This window comes from Momordica charantia (genome assembly GCF_013281855.1).
Source record: "Momordica charantia cultivar OHB3-1 chromosome 10 unlocalized genomic scaffold, Mcharantia_2.0 BLBB01000010.1, whole genome shotgun sequence".
NCBI classification, from domain to species: Eukaryota; Viridiplantae; Streptophyta; class Magnoliopsida; order Cucurbitales; family Cucurbitaceae; genus Momordica; species Momordica charantia.
Genome location: NW_028275158.1, coordinates 19,574,444 through 19,601,671, shown reverse-complemented (window position 1 = coordinate 19,601,671; position 27,228 = coordinate 19,574,444). Strand labels below are relative to the sequence as shown.

At 30.9% G+C, this 27,228-nt stretch overlaps 2 protein-coding genes across 4 annotated transcripts; both read right to left on the bottom strand.

Moving 5' to 3' along the window:
* Positions 1 to 672: 672 nt before the first annotated feature.
* Positions 673 to 9,493, bottom strand: LOC111020422 (protein serine/threonine kinase). Of its 2 annotated transcripts, none has more exons than XM_022297097.2 (16): positions 9,225 to 9,493; positions 9,012 to 9,140; positions 8,866 to 8,912; positions 8,703 to 8,773; positions 8,509 to 8,622; positions 8,214 to 8,389; positions 8,003 to 8,091; positions 6,885 to 7,002; positions 6,603 to 6,676; positions 6,411 to 6,458; positions 4,552 to 4,720; positions 3,593 to 3,706; positions 3,105 to 3,194; positions 2,708 to 2,764; positions 1,409 to 1,642; positions 673 to 1,097 (listed from the first exon to the last, which is right to left on the bottom strand). In XM_022297097.2, exons 2-15 carry the CDS (start codon positions 9,093 to 9,095, stop codon positions 1,445 to 1,447), a joined length of 1,449 nt encoding a protein of 482 aa, XP_022152789.1. In that variant the 5' UTR covers positions 9,096 to 9,140; positions 9,225 to 9,493; the 3' UTR covers positions 673 to 1,097; positions 1,409 to 1,444. The 2 variants fall into 2 exon arrangements, with proteins under 2 accessions (XP_022152789.1, XP_022152790.1); XM_022297098.2 differs by having other exon boundaries at positions 2,708 to 2,761; positions 9,225 to 9,491.
* Positions 9,494 to 17,168: 7,675 nt separating this feature from the next.
* Positions 17,169 to 20,044, bottom strand: ACR8 (ACT domain repeat 8). 2 transcript variants are annotated; one of them, XM_088119202.1, is made up of 8 exons: positions 19,535 to 20,044; positions 19,344 to 19,389; positions 19,128 to 19,242; positions 18,975 to 19,042; positions 18,216 to 18,785; positions 18,004 to 18,108; positions 17,526 to 17,918; positions 17,169 to 17,413 (listed from the first exon to the last, which is right to left on the bottom strand). In XM_088119202.1, the coding sequence occupies exons 1-7, from the start codon at positions 19,606 to 19,608 to the stop codon at positions 17,556 to 17,558; spliced, it is 1,341 nt and encodes a 446-aa protein (XP_087975328.1). In that variant the 5' UTR covers positions 19,609 to 20,044; the 3' UTR covers positions 17,169 to 17,413; positions 17,526 to 17,555. The 2 variants fall into 2 exon arrangements, with proteins under 2 accessions (XP_087975328.1, XP_022152724.1); XM_022297032.2 differs by having other exon boundaries at positions 17,169 to 17,918; positions 19,535 to 20,043.
* Between the last annotated feature and the right edge of the window lie 7,184 nt (positions 20,045 to 27,228).

The following is a 27,228-nucleotide window of genomic DNA, read 5'->3' as shown; positions in this document are numbered from 1 at the left end:
ATTTATTGGTAAAGTTAAAATCTAAATATAGTTATATATATTTTACCTATAAATTAAAAAAAGAAAAAAAAAAGTCAGTATGTTATTCAACTTTGGCTTGTAATTTTATACCATTCTTTTTTTACTAAGACATGGGAGAGATTCGAACTCACGACAATTTGGTCGGGATATATGCCTTAACTAGTTGAACTATACTTAGATTGACAATTTTTTTTATACAATTCTTAATATGATTAACTAAATGATAATGTGACATATCTATTAAATAAATATTTATTGATTTGAAATAAGAGGATAATCAAAATACAGATACAATGATAATTAATCTCAATATTAAAAAATAAAAACTCAACTAATAGGAACTACTAATTTAACTATTTATTTAAACTCTTAACATTCAATAAATGAAAATTTTGAAATTCACTAAATTAAGCATACGGGTGCACGTCAAAAAAAAAAAAAAAAAGGCTTACGGGTGAAATATAAACTTTATTATTTATCATCAATAATTTTTATATCATCCTTACCGTGCTAAACATTTCTAATAAATTAGAAATGCTATCACCACCAATTCATTATCCAATATATATATGTGTGTGTGTTTTAAAATCACTTTTGATTCTTAAGATCCTGATGGCATACCCATTTAATTATATTAAACAATAAGAAAAATAATGTACAACTAACGTCATAAAATTATAAATTTAGTTCATTGTATCAAATAAATTTTTATACAATATAGTTAACTGATAATCACCTATTTCCAACCAAAAGATCGTTCATGAGTTTAATTATCTACTCCACATGTATAAAAGAAAAGTTTTAACTTCAATATTATCTAATAAGTTCAAACTTTAAAACGTATCTAATAAGTTACACTTGTCTAATAAATTCCTAATTTAGTAGAAAACGTTAAAAAAAAAATTTGATTACCTAAGAGTCGGTGGCCCTTTGACCTTTTCGACCCTATACTTGGAGAGCATGCACACTGCCATCATACCCGTACATCCGCAAGGGGTCTTTCCTTGGTGAACTTGCGTTCCTTACACCTTAAAAATATTTCTTGAAATCCCAAGTCCTCCTGACTATCTTGGGCACTGAAAACATTTAAATTTACAAACCTATTAAAAATTCAATCTTGAAACTTCAACTAGTTTCACAGCTAATTTGCATTACTTTGAATTGCAATACTAACAAATGCAATGCACATAATTCACTCACTGGTATATATAAATATACACAAGACAAAAGTTAAATTACTATTTCTGTGCTTATACTTTCATCATTTATATCAAGTTCATCCCAACAAAAGAGAACTGGGAAGACTTCCTACCCTTAAATATAACAAAAATACAGACGAAATCAAAAATCAAAATTGTTAAAGTACAAGGACAAGATCAACACGAACCAGTATGAAGGTTGAGATAAACCCGAGCCGAAAACTTCACCAGATGCCGATTTGTTTTTGGAGTTTGGAATTATTAGAAGACTTCCTACCCTTGTCTTTGTAGGTGTTTCTGGAGGCACGAGCCTTTCTTCCACCACTGGCTGATGCTATGGCCCGTCGTCTCTGTTTGTTCAACCGTTTGTTCAATTCCGTTTCATCATTCTCCTCTCTACCCTCACCATTGTCATTCTCCCTCTGCCATACAAAAGATACACCACACCAACTGTTAGCTTTGCTGACACTTTTGGTAATAGTTGGGACCTGCTCTTTACATTATGTTCATGGCCCACCCCCTAATCTTCGGGAAGACTTAACCACCCCAAAACTAGGAGATGGTGAAGATTTTAAGTTATATTGAGGACCCATTTTGTAAAGTTCCTGTTTCTTATTTCTGTTTCCTCATTTTTTTTTAACTAAAGAAAAATAGAATTGCATGACCGCACCATTCATAGATTCAAGAATGATGAAATAAGATTTTTATTCACATTGGACAACTTGTTTCCAAAATTTCTATACAATTTTGAGAATGTTTCTAAAAATGAAAAATAAGAAACATAAATGGCCGTCAAATGCTTAAATTTCTTAATAAAATTGGAAACGAGAAACATGCCACAAGGAACGTTACCAAATGGGCCCTAAGTTTCCAACAAACCTAGGACCCTTTGGAGGTCTCCAAAGCATCCCAAGTCTTTACCATCGAGCACAAGACACACCCTAATACATTACTATAATTTTTTGATATTCATGAGTGTCCGGACGCTTATGTGTACCTTCACTAATCTAATGGGTCAATTATTTAATCCTACAATATTTTATTGGTTGCAAATATTGGTTGCTAAAGAAATTTTTAGGATTTTAAATCATGAAAGGTGCCACGTGGCTTGAACCTATTCTCTCTAGGCTCACCCAAACGACCATTAGTCCCATCTAAGGTGGTTGTATTTTTATTACTACAGTAAGTATCATTTAAAGGATATGTGCTCAATGTCCCAATCAGGAGATAAGAGCAAGGCCTGAGGTTTCTTTTTGTATTATATTACCAGGTACCAATTTCCATAATGGTCAAGGAACAGAGGAAACTTTTCCATTTTTCAATTTCCAGAATAGCTAGTATTCATAAATCAAGGACAAAGTACTTTAAATGAATTGGTGACGTTACCAAAGCAAGAAAATCTATGAGAATAGGAAATCTACCCTCAAACCAAATTTCATGGAAAAAAGAAATTTTCGGGGGAAGAAAATTGAATAGGTTGTTCATACCGTTTCACTTGAGCCATTCCTGGAGACGTCGTTTTCTCCATTTGCTTCTTCGTTCTGCTAACAGAAAAGGAGGGGAATATCATTTATGATTTAGCAATAAACACATCGTCCATTAGAAGACACTAGATTGAACTTATGTGTTTGCCTTCTAAAACTGTAAAGAAAAAACTATTTGATATAAAAGATGCATGGTTAGAAAAACTCAATCCCCCCATCCCCCAATAATAATTTTTTTTTTTTTTAGAGAATCAATTTCATTGATGTATGAAATTACAAAATTACAAAAGCCCTACGAAGGGTTACATAGACTTCCAAATCTAGAGGTTAGTAACAGTAATAATAATAATAATCAGATACAATTCATGCAAAAGAAGAATCTAGAGGTTAGAAACAATACATCTGAATCCGAGTCGTTCTCAAATACGTCATTGTGACGTGCTTTATAGTTGCTCTGACACTCTGCATTTTCATCACCATTCAAGGTTTCCTGTACAAGTATAATTAAAAAGGGAAAAACAAATAGTAAGGCATCTATGATGAGACATTTATACCAACAGAGAAGAAGAAAGTTGATTTGATAGGAAAGATGATCCTAAATTTCGAACTTGGATTAGATGAGTTAAAAATAGTTAGATAGGTCAATGGAATACTGTCCCAAACTCAAATGGGGATCATTTCAAGCATCTACATAAATGGGGTTACATATTCTTCAAAAATTCTATTTATTAACAAACAACAATAGAATTGTTAAATTAAACAAAAAATAAATCCAGAAATCCCCACAGCTATATAAGGCTGAGCACCAGAGACCTTAGCTCACTGTGAGGTAGAAAATTCAAACATGTTTTACCGAACTTTATCAGAGCATAATGATAAAATGAATACCTCATCTGACAACTGTAGATGTTCCACAACATTGTTGTCCATTTTATCTAACTTGGAGCTTTCCGCTTCTTCATCACCAGAATCTGCATCTCCCTCAAGTCCACCTTCAATAAACTGTATATTGTACCATACCAAGTAATCAAAGCTATGCACCAACCAATTTGGAATAGATTGGTTACTCAAATATATAAAATGGTCAAAATAATTATAGATCCCCAGGAGGAACTTTGACATGAGAGATGCAATCACATATATTGGAGAATACACTGGAAAAAGACGTATAAGAGGAAGAACCAAACCAAACATACAACAGCCTAAAAAGTTCACACTGAAAACGACCAGCAACTTTGTCAGTATGGATGATGTCTTAATCTCGAGATCCCATCCTATTTCATTTTCTTTTTTTCTAGTTCAACAGGGATTGAGGATCGAACCTTCAACCTTAAGGTAATAGATGCTTTGTCAACAGAACTATGCTTGGATTGGCTATTATATTAATCGCTCTTAGACACCAAAAGATCCCGACTTTTATTTGTTCACCGGACTCAAGATTTGAAACAAGACCACTGTCTCATATAATACTTTTTTTTTATAATAGGGAGTTGGAGCTTTGCTCTCCTATACCGGAGGAGCCTCCGCGCCTGCCCAAGGTCCGAACCGGAGAGACATCAAGGATTTTGGGTAAAAGCTCACCTGAAGGTTCGATCATGAGACCTCTAAGCCAGTGATCAAGAGACTCCAAGCCCTTGCCAGCAGGATCGCCCCTCCGAGGCGTCTCACATTATAATACTTAATTGCTCGGGAACTTGTGAGACATATTATTGACCTCATGCCTTTTACAGCTATCTTACCCGTTACCATCTCAAATTTTTTTTAGAGAATACGGTTATTTCATTGATAAATGAAACTACATTATAGAGGGGAAAGAAATCCCAATTACAACAAATGGTTTTCCATACCTTCTCCATGTCTTCCTGATCCTTTCGAGTGAACCCACTGGCAGCAAGATCCTTGTCTAGACTTCCTGCTCCTTTAGCTATAGAAGAAAAGCAAGGCCTCGCACTTTCATCATTGTCAACCTCTACATCATTTTCATCATCCCCGCTCTCATGGAATGACAAGTTAAACCTGAGAGAGAAAAGGAACTGAAATGTTAGCCACAGCAATAAGAAAAGCCATTAACCATCTTATGTAATGTAATGTGAGGTGGCTCGAGAAAATATGCAAACCTCCTAGTTGAGTTCAAACATATGACATCACAAACTATCTCTGGTGATCAACTTTTTAAAAAAAAAAAATTAAGCAACCACTCTCCTTAAGAATAATGAAATACGGAAAGGTCAACTAAAACATAGGCCCAAACACACAATGGAGCCACTAAAAAGAAATTACAAAAAAATAATCTAAATATTTAAAATAAATATCATAAAATAATTTTGACACGCCAACCCACAAGGAGACATTAAAGAATGCCAGATTCCAAGACTAAAAACTCTCCTATTCCTTTTTAAACCAAACATTCCAAATGACAGCCAGGAATCCTGCTGGCCAAAGAAACTTTTCTTTGTTTCAAAAAGTAGGGTGAAGAATAACTTCTTCCAGCATAACACAACAATATTCGCACAAGCTCAAGGCCACCCTAAAACCTTGGAGACAACTCCACCATGCCTTCCCAGCAAACAAACACCTCTAAAGAATGTGATAAAGATCCACTTAACCCTACTTACAGAGACTGCTTAGTAGAAAAATAGAAGAAATAGGCAATGCAAGTATTATTCACAGTAGACAGAGAAAAGGCAATAAAAAGCGATGGAAATAACTACTACCAATCAAATGATCTTCAAAATGGAATAAAAACCTATCTCCAACTGACAATTTAATACGATAAATAAAGAAAGGCAAACACTACAAAATATATTTCCAAGGATTCCTACACCCACCAAGTTAGAATCTCGTCCCATTGGAGTGATGCCCAAATTAAGTATTTAATCACTATGACCTTATGCCACAGAGTATTAGGCTCTAAGGGAAGACACTGTAACCATTTGGTTAAGAACTTAAGAGAGACGAGTTTCGGGTTAGCTAGGTTTCTAATACACACTCCACCTTGCTCACAAGCTTCAAACACCTTCCTCACCTTCCCACAGGAAGCCCCCCATGAGGCATGATTTTCTCTGACCCAAGGTAAGTGGTGGAAGCAGATTATAAAATATACCAAAAATACAAAGGAATCCACTGAAAATGGATTTGATAAGGAAAGCCCACCTCGAAAGTTAAAATTTGAAAAAAAAACACCTTCTTTCCAAGTGCAAAGTCACTTCTAATCGTTTCCCAAAATAAGATCCCAAAATAAAAGGCTCTAACATTGAGACCCAAGGAAGAGTATGACAAATGCAGCAAGAATCATAAAAGGCATAAAAATTTCTAAGTAGCTTGAATCACATAAAAGTATCAACCAATCAGATCTACCATAGAAAATACCATAGGCTTGAATCACAATAGGCCAAAAAAAAAATTCTAAGTAGCAGGGAAAAGGACCATAACTAGATAAACTCAAAAGGAAGTTTTACATAATGCTTTAGAATTTTCAATTTTGAAAACAAATTAAATAAGGTGAAGAGCACATTTCATGAGGAATCCATAACATATTCTCCACTGAACTTATTTATCATGAAAATTTAGACTTCTTACAGCATCAAATATCCTCTCATATGTCCACATGCCATTATTCAACTTTTAGGTTCGTAATCCAAATGCAACTCAAACAGTCTATTTATGCATGCCACATTTTCCATATTTTTATTATCTGGGCACCAACCTTTTTCTAAAAAACTTAAAGATGCATTCAACATCACGATCAAAATACCTGAAATTGAAAAAAGAAATAAAAAATGTTATATAGAGTACTAACTAATAACACAATTTTTAGAAGTCATGTGATAGGAGAAAATTTTTAAACCAAAAGAAATCAATATTTGATTCTAACAGAGCCTCATATAGCACTTCTTACATCTGTGCATTACGATGTGATACAGAAACCATTTGCGGAAAATCTATCATGGTGACCTTCTCATCATTATCAATCTACAAAGCACAAGGATCAAAAGATGAAATCAACTGTAGTAAACTCAATAGAAAAGTTGAACTGTAATTTATAATTTATAAGTTCACAACTGAAAATACAACTTATAAGAAATTAAGGAAAAGGCCAAATTCTTCGGCAAAGAAAAAGGGACAATAAGATAACATATAAATGGCCTCGTTGCTTTCACAGAGTTCCTCAATACCATACCATAATGTTGAACTCGTTGAAGTCACAATGAATGAGTCCATGTTCTGCTAGATGAACAACAAGACCAAGGATTGTTTCAAAAACCACGTCTGGATTTTGTAATTCTTTTACCTGCACACTGCATTTAACCAAGCAGGATTAGTACTCTGCATTGGACCAAGAAGGATTTAGTACAACATAGAATTAGCACATACTCATCAAAAGCTTTCATGACCCAACTCTACTTGCTTATCTTCAACACACTACATAAACTCAAGGATGGACTACTTAGACCAATTTTGTTTTGGTTATTCTTTATAACAGTCTGTGATGAACTTAGTTTCTCCTCAACAGGTTATGAACTTCTCCCCTTTTTCAAAATAAAGATCTTTGGTTAAAAAATTAATTCTGGTCCCTAAAATTGCTTAATTCCTGTTATAGTTTCTAAAATTTTACAATATTTCATAATAGTTCATCGGTTTGCTCAAATGTTGAATTTCTTCCTCTTAATTTTTCCAGTAAGAAACAAAACCAAAGAATTTGGCCGTGCCTGTCAATACATTTGAAGTTTGAGAGAAATAATAATTTGTAAAAGGTTTATATACTTTTAGAGGCACACACTGAGCTTGTGGTTGCATTTTTGCACATTTCATGACAATAGAAATGCTGGTGATCAACACTATATTATTATGTAGAAGAAAATGACAATCAGTGAAAGTTCAAATAGGACTAAAAATCCAAAATATTTTCCATGTATCTAAATATGTAGATGCCCTCTAAATTTTCCCTCCTTTATGCCATGAAGACCAGATATTAAAAATAAACATTTTAAAAAATAACAATAATGCATTTAAATGAACTTACAAAAGAGACATAATAATACGACTGCATCAAGAAACATTGAACCACACCCCTACATATCTATTTCCTAATCCTAGTTGTTATCTTATAATTTCCTTTCACAAATTTACCTCGCAATCTGCTTGGCTCTAGTTGTTGAAAATATAACTTGACTCAAAATATAATTTTATAAAAATACCATGTACAAGTACAAGACAACAATAAAATTAAAACTTCTGAACATAATACCGAGGATTGAGGCTTGACCATGAAACATTGTTAGTAAGCGAAAGACTTACAGCGGATAACCTTGAACAAGCGACATAATAACACAGTGTCTATTACAGTCCACTGCATTTGGAACAGGAAAACCATGTTCTTCCAAAGCCTGTTACATAGAGCACAAGAGTAAAGCTACTATCAATACCACAGCTCGCCAAGAAAAAAAAAAAAGAAAAAAATCAAATGCAGTAACTAATAAGATGCAGATAGAAAAATTCAGGAGAGAACCTTCATGAATGCAAATTCTTTAACTGCTGCAAGCCGAGACAAGTAAAGCCAATTATAACTACTGCGATGCCTCAAGTAATCACGCTTAGATTTGACAGACCTAAAAGAAATTCTGCCAAGTCTATGCAACTTCATGGCAAGCACAGTGCCGTCTTCTTTTGCAACCTCAAAAATATCTACAATCAGAAGCAACAACCCAGCCAAGAAATAAAGACTGGTCAAAAAATATTACACCACACAGGCGCCAAAAGCAAAATTTAGCAACTTTTAAAGTTCAAACTAGCTAGAAATTTACCAGACTCTTTTCCGACACCAATTTGTCGACCAACAGCCACAAACACTCCACGGTTAACCAAAGTTTTTATTGCAAGAAAATCATAGCCAAGGTACGTAAGTCGAAACCCATCATCTAGAAGAGCACAAGAAAGACAATGAGATAGATTGTTTAAAATACGGAATTCCCACAACATAATTTAATAGCTAACTCACATTTAGAGGAGTCGTGATGCAGCAACTTATATTTGAGTAAATTCTTCATAACTTTGTAAGTGCCCCCATGCCTACACATACCATAATAAAGCATTTAAGGATTCGAGTCGCGGAATACAAATAAAAGAACTATTTCTTAACGAAAACAAAAGTAGAGTCATACTTAAGAGAAGCTATGCGGTCCACAAGTTCTGAAGGAACAATTTCATGCTGAAACAACAGAAATCAATTATATTAGAGTAAGGTTCAAGTAACAAAAAGCTAACGAAACCCCCTCCCGCTAGAGAAGAGAATATCAGCAGTACATACATTCCGCATCCCCATCTCAACAGCAGTAAGGACTCTAAAATCATCTTTTGAGAGATAGCGCAAAACGTTAACGTCAAGCTTCATCTTCCGATTAGGACCAAACCCAGAACAGTGCTAAATACCCAAAACCTATAACATCGCGCACAATAGAAATTGGGCATCAATAGAGCACAAATAAACCCAAGAAATCGAAAATTGCACCATCAAACTTACCAGAGGAAAAAGGAAAGAATGAAGGGTGAGCGAGGGTCTGAACTGAAGGCTGAATCGGAGAGGAGTAGAGTACCGCCACTGGGCTAGAAGGGGAAGGCTGAATCGCCGAATGGGTATTGTTTTTGAGTCCTGGCAATGGCCGCCGGCTGCCGTCGCACGCTGAACCGCCGGAAAAGCTTTCTCTTTCTCCCTACCGCCGTCGATGGAGGGTCAAGCGGATGGAGGAGAGAACTGAGAACTGTTATAAAGAGGGATCAGTTTCCGAGAGAAAAATATTAATATTGCCTAAATAAAAAAAGAAAAATATTATTAAATAGTTTAAATCACAGACACCTTTGAAACCCGAGAACCGAACCAAACCAAACCAAACCAGATAAGTTGGGTTGGATTGCTCGGTTTTCAAGTCTTCGATTTCTTTCAACACATTGTTTTCGACTCTACCTATGATATTTAATAGTTATCTTAATTTTAAATTTTATGTTTAATAGGTTGTTCTACGAGTCGACCTTAAAAGTTTTTGAATTTTAAAAAATGTCTTGGGAATGTACTATATCATTTTAGATGGATTATATAGAAGGATCTTTTGTTCTATAAAATAAATTTCATTTTATTAACCCATGGCTTGAGAATGGCATAATTCTAGACCTCCAATGAAATCAATGGCATTTTGTCATTCCCTCTTGATCAACCCAATTCAAATTATACAAAAACGAAGGCAAAAACAGTTACCAAATTGTGAGACCTATGGAGGAACAAGAATAACAAGAATAAAGCGAAGAAAACCCCATCAATGGATGTGGAGAAGTAGTACCTGGGTTTGGCAATTAGAGGTGCTGGGATTTCGATGGCGGCGGTTGCTCCAGCCTTCAGACAGCGATGCTAGACAACAAAGTGACGTCGTCGGAGATGCTGCCGCTCTTTGCCAATTGATTTTGAGATAGAACCCATGAATATTGATAGGTTTGGTTTTTTTATTTTTGCACCCCATATTCAAAATAATTATAATACTAAATTGCAGCTTGATGCAAGCAACCCAAAAATATGGAGAAAAAATCATTAAATCATATCTATGTTGGCTAACCAATAATACAAAAGTTTGAGACTGAGAGAAATTTTCTTAAGAAAATTCAAATTTTTAAATAAATAAAATGTAATCAATTAATACTTTGTAAAAACAAAATATAAGTTCATCTCGATTCTCAACGCACAAATAAAAATAATCTTGGACCAAATCCTAAACCGTAAATAAAATATAAAATTATTTTAGACACGCCAAAAATTTACCAATTTGTAGATAATGTGTGGGATTTTCAGATTTGCAACATTAATTGATAATTATCTATGGTGGAAATAGATATGGGCTTATCCATGGGCCGTGGGCCCAACGGCCCAATAATTCTAATTGGCATGCATTTGTGGGTGTGACTGAAAAATTGTAAAAATTGTCCCAAAGCTTTTCTCAGAGAAAAAAAAAAAGAAAAATCAATTTTTTGTGCCCTAAATTGTCTTAAAGCCATTTTTTGTGTTGCTGGAAAAAAATCAATTTATACCCCAATTATGCATGTTGAATCAATTAAAATCTTAATCTAAAAAAATAATTTATACCTTTACACTGCGTAAGTTTTATCTAGAAATCACTAATAAACAATTTTAATCTACAAGTAGACTTCTTTAAATGCAAGATTTACGAAATATTAGAGAACGATGTTAGAATTGTATGGGTGATAGCGACTTTCATCTATATGGTCGGTTTTTCATTATCTCTTATTTCTCTATTTTTTTCTTTGGGTGAAATCGGTTACAATTCACTTGATTCGAATGTTTACCTCTAATATTTTACTACGAATTCAAAGAAGTTTACATTTATATAGTATCGAACTTTCAATAAAAAAATTTAGTGGAATACTTAGCACGTGTTTAACATATTTAAGTGTTTATGGATGGCTATTAAGTGTTTTTGCTTGTAATTTTTATTGTTTGGATAAAGAGTACTTTATGAGATGTGATTAAATCATCAAAACTCCATTGCCAAAAAGCAAATGAATAAATGCTTGAAAAAGAGGAATAATGTCTTATATATTATATTTCACTTAATTCTCCATTGCATTTGATTGAAGACACTTTTGCTCCAAATACTAAGGAGAGAATATATTCCAAATTAATTACCACAAATTCTTTATCTTATGTCACATCATTAACATTTAAAATTAATCCAAATCTAATAAGATATCAACTAAATGATAGTACTCATTCATATTCTCTTATTGTTTAACATATCCAAGTTTTTGGGTGCATAATTTTCTACCAAACGATTGATTCTCAATTTCTATATGAGTCATATGTCCGTACCATCGTCTTTTTGCTATAAACTATTAGTCACACATAAACGTTAATCAACGGCAAGTATCAACATTTGATGTCGGGAAACACATAGGAATTACTAATTTCTAAGGTAAGTGGGTCATCATAGGATTTGAACTCATTCCCTCTCAATTAACCCTAGCCCATTTGGACCAATGAACGATAGAACTTTTTATATTTGAAAACCTCATTCAAAATTATATTTTTACCATTAAATGAGATTGTTAATATATTACAATACTACCATATTTGTGATGTCATTATTTAATTTGTAATCATATTTTAGCTAAAAGTTTTCTAGAGAACATATTATTCCAAAGGGGATTTGACAAATGTTGCCCCTTGCCTTAGTGGATTGAAAAACATTGGATTCCAAACATGTTTATTAAACACAATCCACCAACTTTATTAAAAAGCATTTGAGTTTGACGTGGCAAAGGATGGAATTTGAATCCATTTTCTTTATTCAGTACTTTTCTTAAACTATAAGTTAGGCTAAATTAGGTGTTATTATTTTTATATTTAGTTTTTAAAATATGGAATGGTTTATTCTTTTTCTTTTCTTGTTCCTTTTTTTTTTTTTTTTTTTGAGTTGGAAAACAATGGTATTCTTTAACTTTTCTGGTTTTGATTTATGTTTTTAGAATTGGGTAAATTTTGAAAACCAAAAAGGCAAAGAAAAATTAAAAACAAGTATCAATTTTTTGAAATCTCATAAATTTACTTTTCTCTTACAAATTTCTCTCTTTAACATTTTTTTTTTCTCTAACATATCTTTTATCTTTGAGATTAGTTATCACATGTTTAGCTTTTATTTAGAAAAAGTTAAAATTTGATTTTTGTTTATCGAAGTTTCAGTTTTGATTTATTTTAGTTCTTGTATTTTTAAAATGTTATTTTGGTATCTATATACTTTCAACTTTGATTCATTTTAGTTTATGTACTCTCAAAATGTTCATTTTGGTTGTTGTACTTTTAAAAAGTTATATTTTTTGTCATTTAATTTTATTTTTAATCTCATTTTTTCTATCACTATTTCAAGAACACTGCACTTATATATTTATTGAAATGTAACGATGACTTTATATGAAAAGGTTTTAGTTATGTGTATAATTTGTGTTAAAATTTTGAAAATAGAAACCAAAATAGTCTCTCTTTGAAAGTATAGGGACAAAATCGAACATTTTGAAAATACACAAACTAAAATGAACTAAAGACGTTGAAATTACAATGATCAAAATGAAAACTAATATTTTGAGTTAAAAGTACAAAGATCAAAATAAACATTTGAAAAACACACTAACTCAAATAAACCAAAACTGAAAGTATAAGGACCAACCTAGTATTTTTGAGCTTTATAAAAACAAAATTTCAAAAAAAAAAAAGTTGAACTAAATTATTATATTTATTTTTCAAACCATTTTAAGTGTTAAATTCAAACATACTCTCAACTCAAAAAGACATAATACACCCTCATCAACCATTGGGGGTAAAAATTATTGATCCTTGCAATTTTTTTCACAATCTAATTGTAAACAAGAATAGTATTTTTATAGTATATATCTCTCCTGTGTAAGTTCATCCTTATTCCACATGTTGTACTAAAAAAATAATAATATTTTTATATATTTAAATTTAATAAAAAAATGTCTAGTTTTTTTTTTTTTTTTTACTATTATTATAGCTAATAACTAAAAAATAATAATGAAAGACATTAAATGAACTATTATTATATGGGTATAAAGGGTTGACATGAAAATATTTCCCAAAAAAAAAGTTGAAAAATAAAAGATAGGGTTTGAAAAATATTAAAAGTCAACTAGTAGTAGTTGACATTATATATGAAAAATAGGGATTTTGATATTAAAAAAATAAATTGTGAGAGACATGTCAAGTTTCAAAGTTTGAGACCTTGTTAAATATCATAATAATTGAATATGTTGATAACTTAGATATGTTGAATATTAGCAATTGTCAATGGAAAAGATTGCTATATTTATTTTGCAATGCCCTTTATGTTATTAGTTTATTATTTATTAATTATATTATTAAATTTTATTAAACTACAAGTTTAGTTATTGAACTTTTTAGAGGTGGTTCATTTTAAAAGATGTCTAATAACTTTCTAATATGTTTATGGAATTTATAAAATGTATCTAAACTTTTAATTTTGTGTCTAAGAGATACTTGACTAATTATATATAATTATATATGTAAAAAAATTCAACAATTCATTAGACACAAAATTGGAAGATTGTCAACGGCCTAATAAATCTCAAAATTTTTAAAAATTTTGAGTAGGTCGAAGACTTACGAGCCACAAAATTTATAGTTATGACCCGTTTGATAACGTTTTTTTTTCTTTCAAATACGTGTTTCTTGTTTATCCTCTTTTTCCAGTCAAGAAAACTATAATCGCATTTGATAATTGTTTTTTTTTTTTTACTTGTTTTTCATAAACATGTTTGGTAAGGCTTTCATGTTTCTTGTTTTCTAAAATATTAATTAAAAAAGTAATATATATATTAAAACATTTTATGTTATATTTGTTATGCATTTATAAGTAAAAAAATGATAAAATAATCTTTTATATATGTTTTTAAAAAAATTATAAATGAGAACAAGAAACAATTAACTTGATTTTATTGTTTTCAAAATTTATACACAATTTTGGAAAGGTTTCTTAAAAATAAAAAATTGAGAAATAGAAAAGTCGCTAAACGCCTATGTTTTAAAAAAAATAGAAACAATAAACAAGAACGTTATCAAACAGTCCTTAAGACCTAAACACTTTTTAAAGCTTAGAGATATATTTTTTTTAGTACAAAAACTTAGGGATCTATTAGAAACAACATTGAAAGTTTTAAAGTTCATGACTTATATTAGACACAGATTTGAAAGTTAGGACCCAACTTAAATTAAAGTAATGTAATTATTATTATGTTTTTAAATGGTAAAGTAATGTAATTATTTAATATGTGAGTAATTTAAATTACCAACATAAACATAACTCAATGATTTCTTAGTTCTTATTTTAAAAACGAGTTAGATAAAGAAAAATGAAATAAAAGAATTGATTTAAGTAATATAATCAGCCATTGACATGTAGAATGGATAGCCTTTTGACATTAAACTTTCTCAATGCCTCTTTGCAATGATTTTTGCTAGTTTCTTGGTCAATGTCTTAATTACATTACATTACGTATTAACGAGTCGCGTGACATGCAAGAAAACGTCCCTTAAATTAAGTCAAAATCCATTTTTCCCAAAAATAAAAAATAAAAATTGTCGATGATTTTCAAAGTATGCTTGATCAAATCAAACATTTTTAGGGGTTAGTTAAGTAGAGAAATAAAAATGATACATAATATAAATATAAAGTGAGGAAGCAAAAAGTAATAATTTGGGCATAAAAAAATGGAAGTATAGTTGAGATTCCCAAGCTTACTTTTCATTTTAAAATAATGGCATGCAATTCCATGCTTTTGGCAATTTTCAATGACTGGTTTTTTTTTTTTTCAAAGGTTGAAATACATCTCTGTTCCGTTAGGTTTTGATTAAATTTTTATTTGATCCATAAGTTTATAAAATCATGTCCTAAAATTTAAATTTAGTTTCTATTTGGTTTTTAAGTTTCCAAAGTAACATATTTGATCTCTAACATTTGAACTTAATTTTTAATGGATCAGATTTGAGTTTAGTTTTTAATTGATCTTTAAATTGAGTCAACCATTAATTGATCTAACGGAATGATAATGTGATAGTTAGCACATATTAACTAGACTTTACTACGTAGGCTAAAAAAAAAAAGAAGAATGTCATCCATTGAATTGAAACTAATATTTTTAAACTTAATGGCCAAATAAAAATTAAGTCTAAACTTCTTACCAAAAATATATTTTACCTTTTTCTTAATTATTAATTTAAAGGAAAAATATTTTATATTGACATTAATGATGAATTAATATTATCAATATCTCGTATAAATATCAATATAAAACATTAAAAATATATTTAATAAGTGAAAAATAACTTATTTACTAATTGAAATAATTTCTACAAATTTCTTGGTTTATCAAAATAATCAATATCGATATTTTATCGATAAATTAAATGATATGTCCAATAAAATATCAATATAATTGAGATCTTAATATCTTCGTGGTTGAAAATTTAAGGTCGAGGGAACTTTGGATTTGAAGTCTTACCTTTCTCTCTTCATGACTCGGCCTCGACCTCCAAGTGTGACACTTTGCACTTTTTAGAAGGTTAGAAAGTATAAATAAGTTTCAATATTAAGGTACACTAAGATAATCTTTTAATTTTATCTGTCCATTTTTTTATTTTTCTTTTTCTGAAAAAAAAAAGAAAAGAAGTTTAAAACCCGTTTGATAATATTTTCGTGCTTTGTTTTATTTTTCTTGATGTTAAAAATTTATTGATGGTACGATAATGTTATGTTACCACTCTGATGAGGTGATAAAAGTATAATCTAGATTGTTGCTGCATATTGAAAGTGACTAAATTTTAGAGATTAAATAAATATAATATTTAAAATTCATAAACTAAATTTATAATTTATAATTTGAAAGCGATTCAAGTTGCAGTGGCAAAATTGTCTTTTAACTAGAATGGGTTAGGAGGGAATGGAACTGGCAAGGACAACCAGTCGTCTCTTTTTTGTTTTTGTCTTTTTTTTCCCCTTTTACGGTTAATAATATATAATAAAGTTTTTTTTCCCTTTGACCATTCTAATTAAATTATATATTCACTATTATAGTCCAACTATATGTAACTTAATTTCCTTCATATTTGGCTTTTGTTGGTCCCTATGTTTTTTCTTTGGTTAAAACGTTATTTTTGTCACCAAAGTTCAAAATCTACGTGGAGCATGAGTTTGATTGGATTGTGTCTTTTAAATTTATGTACTTTATAAAGTTTCTAATGAATTCTTTAATTTTGTTAATTTCGTTATTATGACATTTATTACCATCAAATTTTTGAACTTTTTCAAAATCAACCTATAACTTTGACGTTTTCAAGCTGTACATTTCTTTTGCAACCTACATGACCTTTAGGGAAAAAAATATTAGAAGACTAAAAGAAATATTGAACTCACGACTAGAGTCGAATATAGGTACTTAAACCAATTGAGTTGTGCAGAGGTTGACACAAAATTTGAACATCTAAAGCTATAAATAAAAATACATTGGTCCTATGTCAATTATTAACTCTCAAGATCAAACCATATTTGACCTTTTTTTATTAATAATTAAACTACAGTCAACTTAATTTTTTTAATTAGTTTAAATATTATTTTGGATCATACGCTTCTAGTTTTAATTCATTTCAATCCCTGTACTTTTAAGGTTTGTTTTAAAAAAACAATCAGTTCTTCTTTTACATTTTTTATTTCATTCTTTTATCACAATTTTAGCATGCATTCGATAATAAAATTTCTTGAAATATAGTCATAAATATGTAAACCAAAATATGAAAAATAGGAACAGAAATGATCACTTTCCAAAAGTATATAGATCAAAACGAATGTAGTGTGAGATCCACAGCAAACATAGAAACAAATTTTTAAGTGAAGCCATAATTTTGCTTTGCCATTCCAAAAATATAAAAGTTGGTATTTACATCACTATGTTGAACACTATGCTAAAAACTAATCTGTCTTCCCTCACTGCCATCAACAAAACCTATACTATATAACATATCAAATATCATATCTTCTAAACTTACAAAAAAAGAAAAATATGTTCCTAAGAAACTGAATAAAACCAAACCATAACTACCATCACCAAATTCCACCCTTTTCTTCTCTCTTTCTCTGTTCTTTATATACACAAAATCAGAACCACAAGCAAAGAATATTCCTTATAAAGTAAAAAAAAAAAAAAAAAAAAAACCAATCAATCCCTCTTCTCAAATGACTTCTTTTCAATGTATCGACGATGATTCTTTTCACGAACACGATCGGATCAGTCCTAGATTGTATAGATTCCTCCTCACCATGCTTCCAAGAGTAAACAACACGGCCACGCCAACTCCGGGCGCATGTTCTTCCCTATCCGCCGTTTGATGATAACTAGATGGCAGTTCCTTCACTTTCAAGCTACCAAATCCGATCCTGTGTCTAACGGACTCGATGAGCTTTGGATCAGCTGGGTTCCCGACTGCGTCGGTCACGTAGAATGCATTTAGAGCCATGTCTCTTGTGGTTGAGATCTCAGCCCTCGTCACGTTCAGGCCATTCTCTCGGAAGGTCCTCGTCACATCGGCTAAAAGCCCTGGCCTGTCTGTTGTGCATAGCTCTAACCTCATACCCTAAATTGGACAATCAGTTACTCAGTTTCGTGTTTGCAAGAAAAACTAAACTGAATACAACAAGAAAGTTGAAATGGATAGTTACCTCAGAAGCTCTTCTTTGAATAGCAGCTTGTAAGCATTGAATAACCCGCTGCCTTTCGGCTTCGGAACTGATCGGTGTTCCATCCGTGTGTCTAATGTAGAATTCCTGAAAAACCCGAGTCGAAAAAGTTCATATAAGTTATAAATTCAAGCTATGTATTCTACATAACAATGGTTAGTTTTGAACTCATGTATAGAGAATATCATTTTTACCAAATATGCTCGTTCTTCTGCAGTCTTGATTGTGGCATGAAACACCACATATTCCATGTCTGTCAAGGTAAAGATTACATCGAATAACAGCTTCGTTCGATCTTTGCATTGAACATTCACGACCGAGTAGCCCCTTTCGGTCCAGTTCTGAACCGTGACAGCGGGGGAATCAGCATTCAACTTCAAGATAGGCTTCCTCTCGTAGTCACGATCAGCAAACATCATTTGATGCAGTCTCCTTTCGGTGTGTGTGACTGCCATAGAGACCGAAGTCTTAGCGCTACGAATGTCGTTATCTCCCTTAAGGACGCTCCTCAACCGTGCAACGATGATGTCGATTTTCTGTCTGTCTTCGATGGGGGAACCCGAGTTGCAGTCCTTGACATAGATCAAGGAAGCAATCCTGCCATTGTGAGTCCAAACCTTGGCGTCCACCACATCACATTGCAGATCAGCTAGAACAGCAAACACCTCTGAAAGAAGACCGACTCGGTCGGTCCCAGTGAGCTCCAAAGCCGTGGTAACACCATTAAACCCTTCGCTCCTCTGATAATGAGTCGTCCCAAGTGACTGCCATACAAAACACCCAACACCCAGATCGAAAAATGAGTTTCACATCACACAACCAGCAACAACAGAACATCCATAATATGAGTTGAGTATTCAATCAATAACGAAACAAACAACTAACGTATCATGATTTGAGTTCATAATTCAATCAGTAATGGAAACAAACCAACAAATCAACAGCTAAGTCACCTGTTCGAGGTAGCTAATCACGCTCTCATCAGTCAGTTTCTCGCCGTTCTGATCGGTAACATGAAACACTGCAATCCAAATTGGGGGAAACAGCCATTAAAATACATTCAAACAGTGGGGAAGAGCAGGGGAAAAAGTTATTCGTCTCCTCACCATCCATAAACCATCTTCCATCTGAAGAAACATAGGCTTTCTTGATCGAAAGATTTAGATCAGTGAGAACCTGTACGGCCTCCAAGAGATTTCCATATCTTCTAGCACTGTCAACCTGAATCAAACACAGGCAAAAGGGAAGTTTCAGTCACCGAATAAAAAAAAAAAGTTTCAGAAGAAGAGAGAATGAACGTTGTAATGGAGATTTTATTTTACCTTCACCAGAGTGGCCGTAGAGCAGGCGCCATTGTCAATCACAACCCTGAAAAATCCAAATCCAAATCAGAGATTAGGAAACAGAGGAAGGGAAAATTTCTCAAGTGGGGTTGCGAAATTTCCACCAAAATCACAGAGAGAGAGTGGATTTGCTCGTAAAATTGAACAAACAACGAAAACCCGATTCAAACCTGGGAGTGTTCATCCTTATGACAAGCTTTTCGTACTCATCGAGACAAGAGGGCCATTCCATCTCCATCATCATCTTCTCCGAAAACCGAAAGAAACCCAAACCGGAAACACGATTCAAGTTTGAAAAACGAAACTCCTCAGGGTTATTAAATACGGGTCAAGAAAATCGAAGAGACCCAGATAAGGACGATCTTGGGGCCGAATGAAACAAAGAATTGAAGAACAAGAGAAGAGGGCTTTAAACTCTCCGAGTGAATCGACTAAAGGGCTTCGACAAAATCGCCATTAACACTGTCTCTTTCAGTTTTCGGAAGCTTCTCTCTCTCTCTCTCTTCTGTAAATCAATCGCTCTTCTCTTCCGATTCCGCTGAGGCACGCCTTGGGCTTTAAATCTCCCCGCCCTCTTGGGCACGAACATTAATTTTATATAATATCGAATCAAATCCACAAATTCTTTCCTTTTTCTCTCGTTTCTTCCAATTGGCCGAATATAACTGCTCTCTCTGTTTCTATTTCCTTACCTTAGCCTGCCCGGATCCTTTTGTTTCCTTTTTTTCGAAGAGTAAATGCTGCCCGGATTTCATTAATTTTTTTTAACTGCCCTTTTGTTTTCTGTCGCATAATTACGTTTCGTGTTTAAAATATTTGATGGGCAAATTTCTACAACTGGTACAATTAATATTGTGTTGTGACTTTTTTTCTTTAATAAATTGAGATGGTAACTACAATATTTTCTTTCTTTGAGCATAGTTTCGTCCCAATTAACTGAACTATGTAAGTAATTTAGAGTAGAATTTCACTGTTCAATGGATCTGTAGTTTGGTTATAATACAATTTTAAAATTTAATTTTATGTGCCAATTTGAATATAAAATGTCAAAGGTTCAATCTCATTCTCACATTTATTACCTTACAAGAAAAAAATTTAATTTTATGTAATTATAATTTACTTATCCAACTAATTACAATATATATTTAATAGACAAATTTTAGTCGTTGAGTTAATTTCAAATAGATTATTTTTATTCTAGTTTATGTTTTTAAGTTATAAATTGTTGATGTCAAATTTTGGAGAGATCCACATGTTCTTTGGGTCGTCGACGAACAAATGATTCTCGATACAGTATCCTGCCTGCCTATATTTTCCAAAGATCAAGTCAAGAAGATACTAGAAGGTACGATAGAAATTTAGTGACAAAATTTTCACTTCAGGTGGAAAGTTGAATTTGTTGCACTTAAAAAAAGGGCTAATATTAGAATTTGATTGCAAGACAAATAACTTTGTTTTTGTTGGTAGCTAAACCATCCAGCAAGGATGCCACGTGGGCGCGTGACGTGTACGTTTGCTTGCGAATGACTCGATAGTATTCTTGGAGCTACCAACAAAAGAGGGAAGTTGGTTCGGTCCAGCTGGCAAGTGGGGCCCAGTCACCCGAAAAAACAAGACCTCCGATTTTGCCGACCAAAATTATGCCTCCGCACGTGCGACACCGCTCGCATCTGCCCCATTTATTTTATTCCTAACATGTCCACGATCGCCCTCCATTCAGTACACATAACAGGAAGGGTAAAAGAGTAAATTAAAGTCCGAATGAGCATAAGGGTAAATGAGTAATTTTATAAGAAGATCCGAATTCGTTGAGGGAAGTGACGTGGTCGTGGAAAGCACGCCTGCTTCACAACAGCTCCGCCTCGTAAGCGCCTAATCGATTAATTTCTTAATTATTAAATTCCTTCTTTTTCGCAATTATGTTGTCTTATTTATTTATACATTTCATTTTACTAAATAATTATAAATTATCCCATCTTTCTTTCTTTTCTTTTATTTTTTAAGCTAAATATATATTTTAGTTAGTATTTTTTTAATTTAATCCTTTATGTCTTACCTTTTTCTATTTAATATTTCAACATTATTGGTGAATATTAAAATTTACTGGTGGTAAATTTGCATGGAACTAATCCCGATCAATTTATGGAAATTAAAAAAAAGTCAATCGGTCCACATTTGTTTACATTTTTTATTTGTTACTTTTTAAATTTTAAAAATAAATTATTTTCAAAATTTGTATAGAAATTTTAGAAAGAACAAAATCAAATGGTTTCTTATTATATATTTAGTATTTTTTTTCAAAACCATCAATAATAGCATTTTCAACAATTTATAAAATACATAATAAATACTAAAAGTAAATATAACAATTTTTTTAAGATTTAATATATAAAAATTAATTTTCTTATATAAATTTTATTTTTTTAATTTACAATTTTGGAGAAAGAGAAACCATAAATAGTTTCCAAATGTTCATCTATTTTTATTCATTTTATTGTTCATTCTTTTTACTACAATATGTAGGGATAGAGGATTAAACTCACAACCTCTAAGCTTAGCTCATTTTGACATGTATTTTTATTTATTAAAAAAAATGAAACCAGAAACAAAATGTATCATATAAGTTTATCTTAGCTAATTTTAATATATACCAATAATGAAAGACTAAATTAGACAAAAAAGAAACATAAGGAACTAAATTGAAAAACAGATAAATATTAAAGACTATAATATATATTTAGCATTTATTTATAATGAAATTAAAACTTTAAAACCCATCCAAGAAATAAATTAATCTCTACCTAATTAACATTTGTTAGAAGATTCATCTATTTTGAACAGTTTTTTTTGAAGGATAGAACAGTAGCTTTTAATGTACTCAGAAAAAAAAAGTAGTTTCTATAATAACATGTACTTTTGCATGAAAAAACTAATAATTAATACCATATATTATGACATTAACAATAAGCTCTCTAATTGGGATGTTCATTTTCTTACGTTTTAAAGATGAATAGTAATAGGGGAGTATAATTTAATATTTATAAATGTAGATATTAGAAATTATTTAAAATTTTATTTTAGATCCATGTATTGTGTAGATAGACTCTTGTTATGGTTTGATAAATATTGATAAAAAAAACTCAATTCATTTATGGTTTCAAGTAAATGAAAATTTAATGTGAATAAATTTGGTGTAAATAATATAAATGAAAAAACTAAATCCAACGTATTAATGACTGACATTGACACTATGTTTCTTTCTTTGTCCTATTTATAATGGAAGATCTAAATGTAATAAATAAAAACAAAAAATAGAGGGATTCCTTTTATAAAAATAAATAAAATAAAATTACTAGTTTAGTCCCCTGTAATATGTCACTTTATTTTTTTATTTTTTTGTTTAATAGCAAGATTATTGATCTATTCTAGATTTTTTTTATATTAATAAATTTATTAGACATAAAATTAAATTTTATGTCCAACGTATAGCTATTTCGTTTTTAGTTTTATGTTTGAGGTGAACCGGCATAATTTTTAAGCTCTCGAAAATATATTTTAATTATCAATCAAATTTAAAAAGACAGACAAAATTTTTGAAAACTACTTATTTGATTTTTAAATTTTGGCCCAAAATTTGAAAATTAAAAAAAAACTATATAACAAAATAAATAAACACATAATTGAAAGTAATGTCTCCAAACTTAATATTAAAAGAAAAAGAATCAGAAAAAAAATTGTTATCAAATGGAGTTTAAACTTTCAATTTTTGTCCAATAAATTTGTGAATTAAATAAAAACGTCATATAAATAAAAAACTATTAAGCACAAATTTGAAAACTAAAATTCATATAGATACAAAATTAAAAATTTGAAGATGTATTAAAAATATATATAATTGAAAGTTCAGGTCCTCAAACATTTGGTACGTGTGTATATATTATATATACGGCAAAAAAAAAAAGGGAAATCGTACGAAAAGGAAAAATGAAAGAAAAGCTGAGTAAGTTTGTTAATAACCGAAAAAAAAAAGAAATTCCGTTAATATTTTAGAGGCGGGGAGCAGTGGGGCCCACGGGGGTGGCATTGTCTGAAAATATCACGTGCAGGATGTGTCAGAAATCACGTTCCTGGTTTGGCGTCTATGACGTGGCGCTTCTGCAAAAAGCTGTCCCCCTTCCACCACAGTTAACCGTTTACAGTTAACTGCTAACAAAAAATTAAAGATTTTTTTTTTTATGATTCACCAAATAGGGTTAAAACTTTAAACAACCCTTGAATTTATAAGTTTATAATCTATAAGTTTAGTTGAATAAAAAATAGAAAAAAGGATGAATTTCCCATAAGTAAAAGAAAGAGTTTTAACAGCTATTTAACATAACATCGAGTTGAAATATATAAAACTAGAACCATCAAATTGAAACGAAACTTAAACTATAAAGATTTAATTTAAAAATGTTCCTAAATTTTGGATTATTTTGCTTAATAGTTTTTTAATTAAAAGAATGTCTAATATATTTATAAGCTTTCAATTTTTTTTTTATCTACCAAGTCCCTTAAATTTTGGAACAAAAGGTCACGAATTCAAATTCTCATACTCACATGTTGTATTAAAAAAAAAAGTCTCATAAATTTTCAATTTCGTATCTAATAAATTCGTATAATTTATAAGACACATTTTGAAGTTCATGGATGTGTTGAACACAAAACTGAAAGTTAAGCAACTTATTAAACATTTTTAAAACTTTAGAGATATATTAGACACAACATTGTAATTTCAGATATAATCTAATAAGGCACTTTAAATTTCGTGTGCCAAAATTATAATTTATTGAGTTTAACGACACGGGAAACCACTAATATTTTAGTCAATAATATATATCTATGTTAATTATGTTATGCATGCTCCTTAAAGATAGGTTAATAATTAAAATAAAAGAATTAAAAGTCTTTAAATAAAATAATATAAAAGAAGGGGGCGCGTGGAGTGACGGAACAGTTAAAGGGAGACGGTTAGAAATAAAACGACATAATTAGGGCGGCCAGGCATTGGAATATTTTCGAAATATCTCCTAGCTAAAACCTAAGTGGGGCCCACCTATTTCCTTTAATTTTTTATTTTGTTATTATTATTTTCTTTTTGTGGCAAAGGAATTTCTAAGATATCAGTTGTGGAGGAGGGAAGGCCTAGGGTTTGGATCATTCCACGTCTCTTGGCTTTTGGCGCTGTCCAAAGGTTTTTTTTTTTAGTCTTTAGTCTTTTTTACGATGATAAAATATTGTTTATGTCAAACCACAAAGTTTCTTCGATTCCCTTACTCAACTAGAATGATAATGAGAGAAAATCAAAATTTGGGTTGAGACACTCGCATGCACAAAAAGTCTACGTGTCATTGTGGTGTAAACCAAACAACGCCTCAGTTAATAAAAAGTTTTGTTGACAGTAGAAAAAAGTCAGATGGCAGAATGTATTTCTCACACTCAAGGTCTCTCCTCTTGATGAAGTCTTTTTGGATTGGTTCGGGAGGACCGATTCAGCTTGGCCTTGACCAGTTTGAACCTGCCTGAATTTTGCATGGTTCGAATAGCCAAACCCTCATCTTATCGAGTGGTTGATAGCTCCCAACCAAATCTGGTCGGGTCGAGCATTCTCGTCTTAATTTCTCGACTCATGTTGCTTTCGTGTTACCACTTTAGGTATAATTTCACTCCTACTGTATCATAAGTTTAGTTAATGAACTTTTTGCATTATCGAATAAAAAGAACTTAATAAATCTAAAAAATTTCTCGTACCTATTTGATGAAAAATTGAATATCCTTAAAGTTTAAGGAATCCATTCAACACAACCTTTAAAATCCATTAACTGTAATTTAACTTTCTTTAGTTTTATATATATAAAAGAACTTTTCAAAATGATTTCTTTTCCTTTCTCCATATTGGGTTGGATCCCTATAATGTTTGTATTGGAATCAAAATGAAGAGATTTATCATCCACATGTTGTTTGTCTAGGTCTAGAAGGAGAATCAAAATTGCATTAATCAATAAAAAATAGTGATAGGATATTACCCAAAATGAGAGAATATATGAATTTGACATTCTATTCTATACACCACTCCCAATAAAAAGGAAGAGTCATTCCTAATTGAATGACAGATGGGGAATCAAATTATGGTTAGGGTTTACATAAATGGAGAATCTTGGATAAAACTGAGTAAATTAATGACAAAAGTAACAAAATATAAATGAAATTTTATTCATTCCAAAGTACGCGATCTAGTATAGGTATTTTCACCCGGCTATAATTTGTATACAGTTTTAGAATTGTCCAACATGAACATAGATAAGCACTAATTGACATCTATTACTGCTCTTGAAAGTTCAAACAACTAAACCCCAATTTATTGTATATATATAATGCAATCGGGTCATATATATCTAATCAAATCTTCTCTTTTTTTTTTTTTGTAATTTTGTTTTTTGGAATTTGAATCTCTTTTGAAAATTATGTAGCAATATTTTTATGTGACTTTAACGATTTCGTTTTTAATTTTCTATTTTTTTATTTGAATTATAGAAATCTTTCATCAAAAAATTTAGGCTTCTTTAGATAATTATTTTGTTTCGTAGTTTTTTATTTTTGAAAATTATGCTTTTGTCTGTTGACAACTTCTTTGGTATGTTTTTACAATTCGTAAGAACACTTTTGGATTCTTAACCAAATGTAATAAATAATAACAAGTTTTTGAAAATTATTTTTTATAATTTTCAAAATTTTAGTTTATATATAGAAAATTTGAAAATATTTATGGAATATAGAAAACATAACAAATAAATGCAATGAGTGAAAGTAGATTTTCAAAAGTAGAAAATAAAAAATAAAATGTTTATTAAATAGGTATTTAATCATTATAATTCGATTAAATAGTTACAAAGAAAACTACGAAAATCTAATGGTGACAGAAAAAAGAGATAGTATATCATGATCAAAAGTATGTTTTGACGTATTATTTGTTGCTTATTAGTTATTAATTAAAGCTTAAAAATTTTAATTTTTATAAATAAAGTCTAGCCGACTAGTGAGTGTAATTTTTTGGAATGTAGTTTTATAAAAAAATTCACTTATTTTAAATTTAAAACTATCTCGAAATATTAAATAGTTTAGTTATAAAAATGCGAAAAATGAAAAGGTGAGAAAAAGAAAAAAAAAAGAAAAAAGGAGAATATATCATCGCTAAAAGGTCTGTTTTGACCTATTATATGTCGCTTTTTAGTTGTTTAGTTTTTTAATTTTTTTGGTACGTATTCTCTTTTGGAACGTAGTTCTGTATATATATATAATCAAGTATTTATTATTATTTTTATATGTAAAACAGCTCCAACAGATATTAAAAAATCTTTTTATCAATAATAATTATTGCACAATGATATTCCTCAACTTTTATTTAAATTTTATCTCATTTCTTTAGATAATAATTTTAGCACGAGGTTTCACTCACTAACCCCATATAGGACCAAACTACAGACCTTCAATTTACAAGACTGGCGCTCTACCACTGAGCTATAGGGGCATGCTACAATAGTTAATTATCTTTATAAATAAAAAATAATATTAATGTATTATTTAAGATAAATAACCATAGAAAAGTTAAAGGAATGGTTTTAAAAGATAGAGGAGAGAAATATTTCTTTTAGTAAAATTTCATGATACAAGTTAATATAATTGAGTGATCTGTAAAACTGGATATGAAAAAATAAATTAATATCCTTAAAGTAGAAATTAATTTTATTATAAGAAAAAAAGAGAGAGTGTGTGTAAATAGTGGAGGGAGGGAAAGGGGAGTAGTTGGGAAATCAAAGGGGTGGGT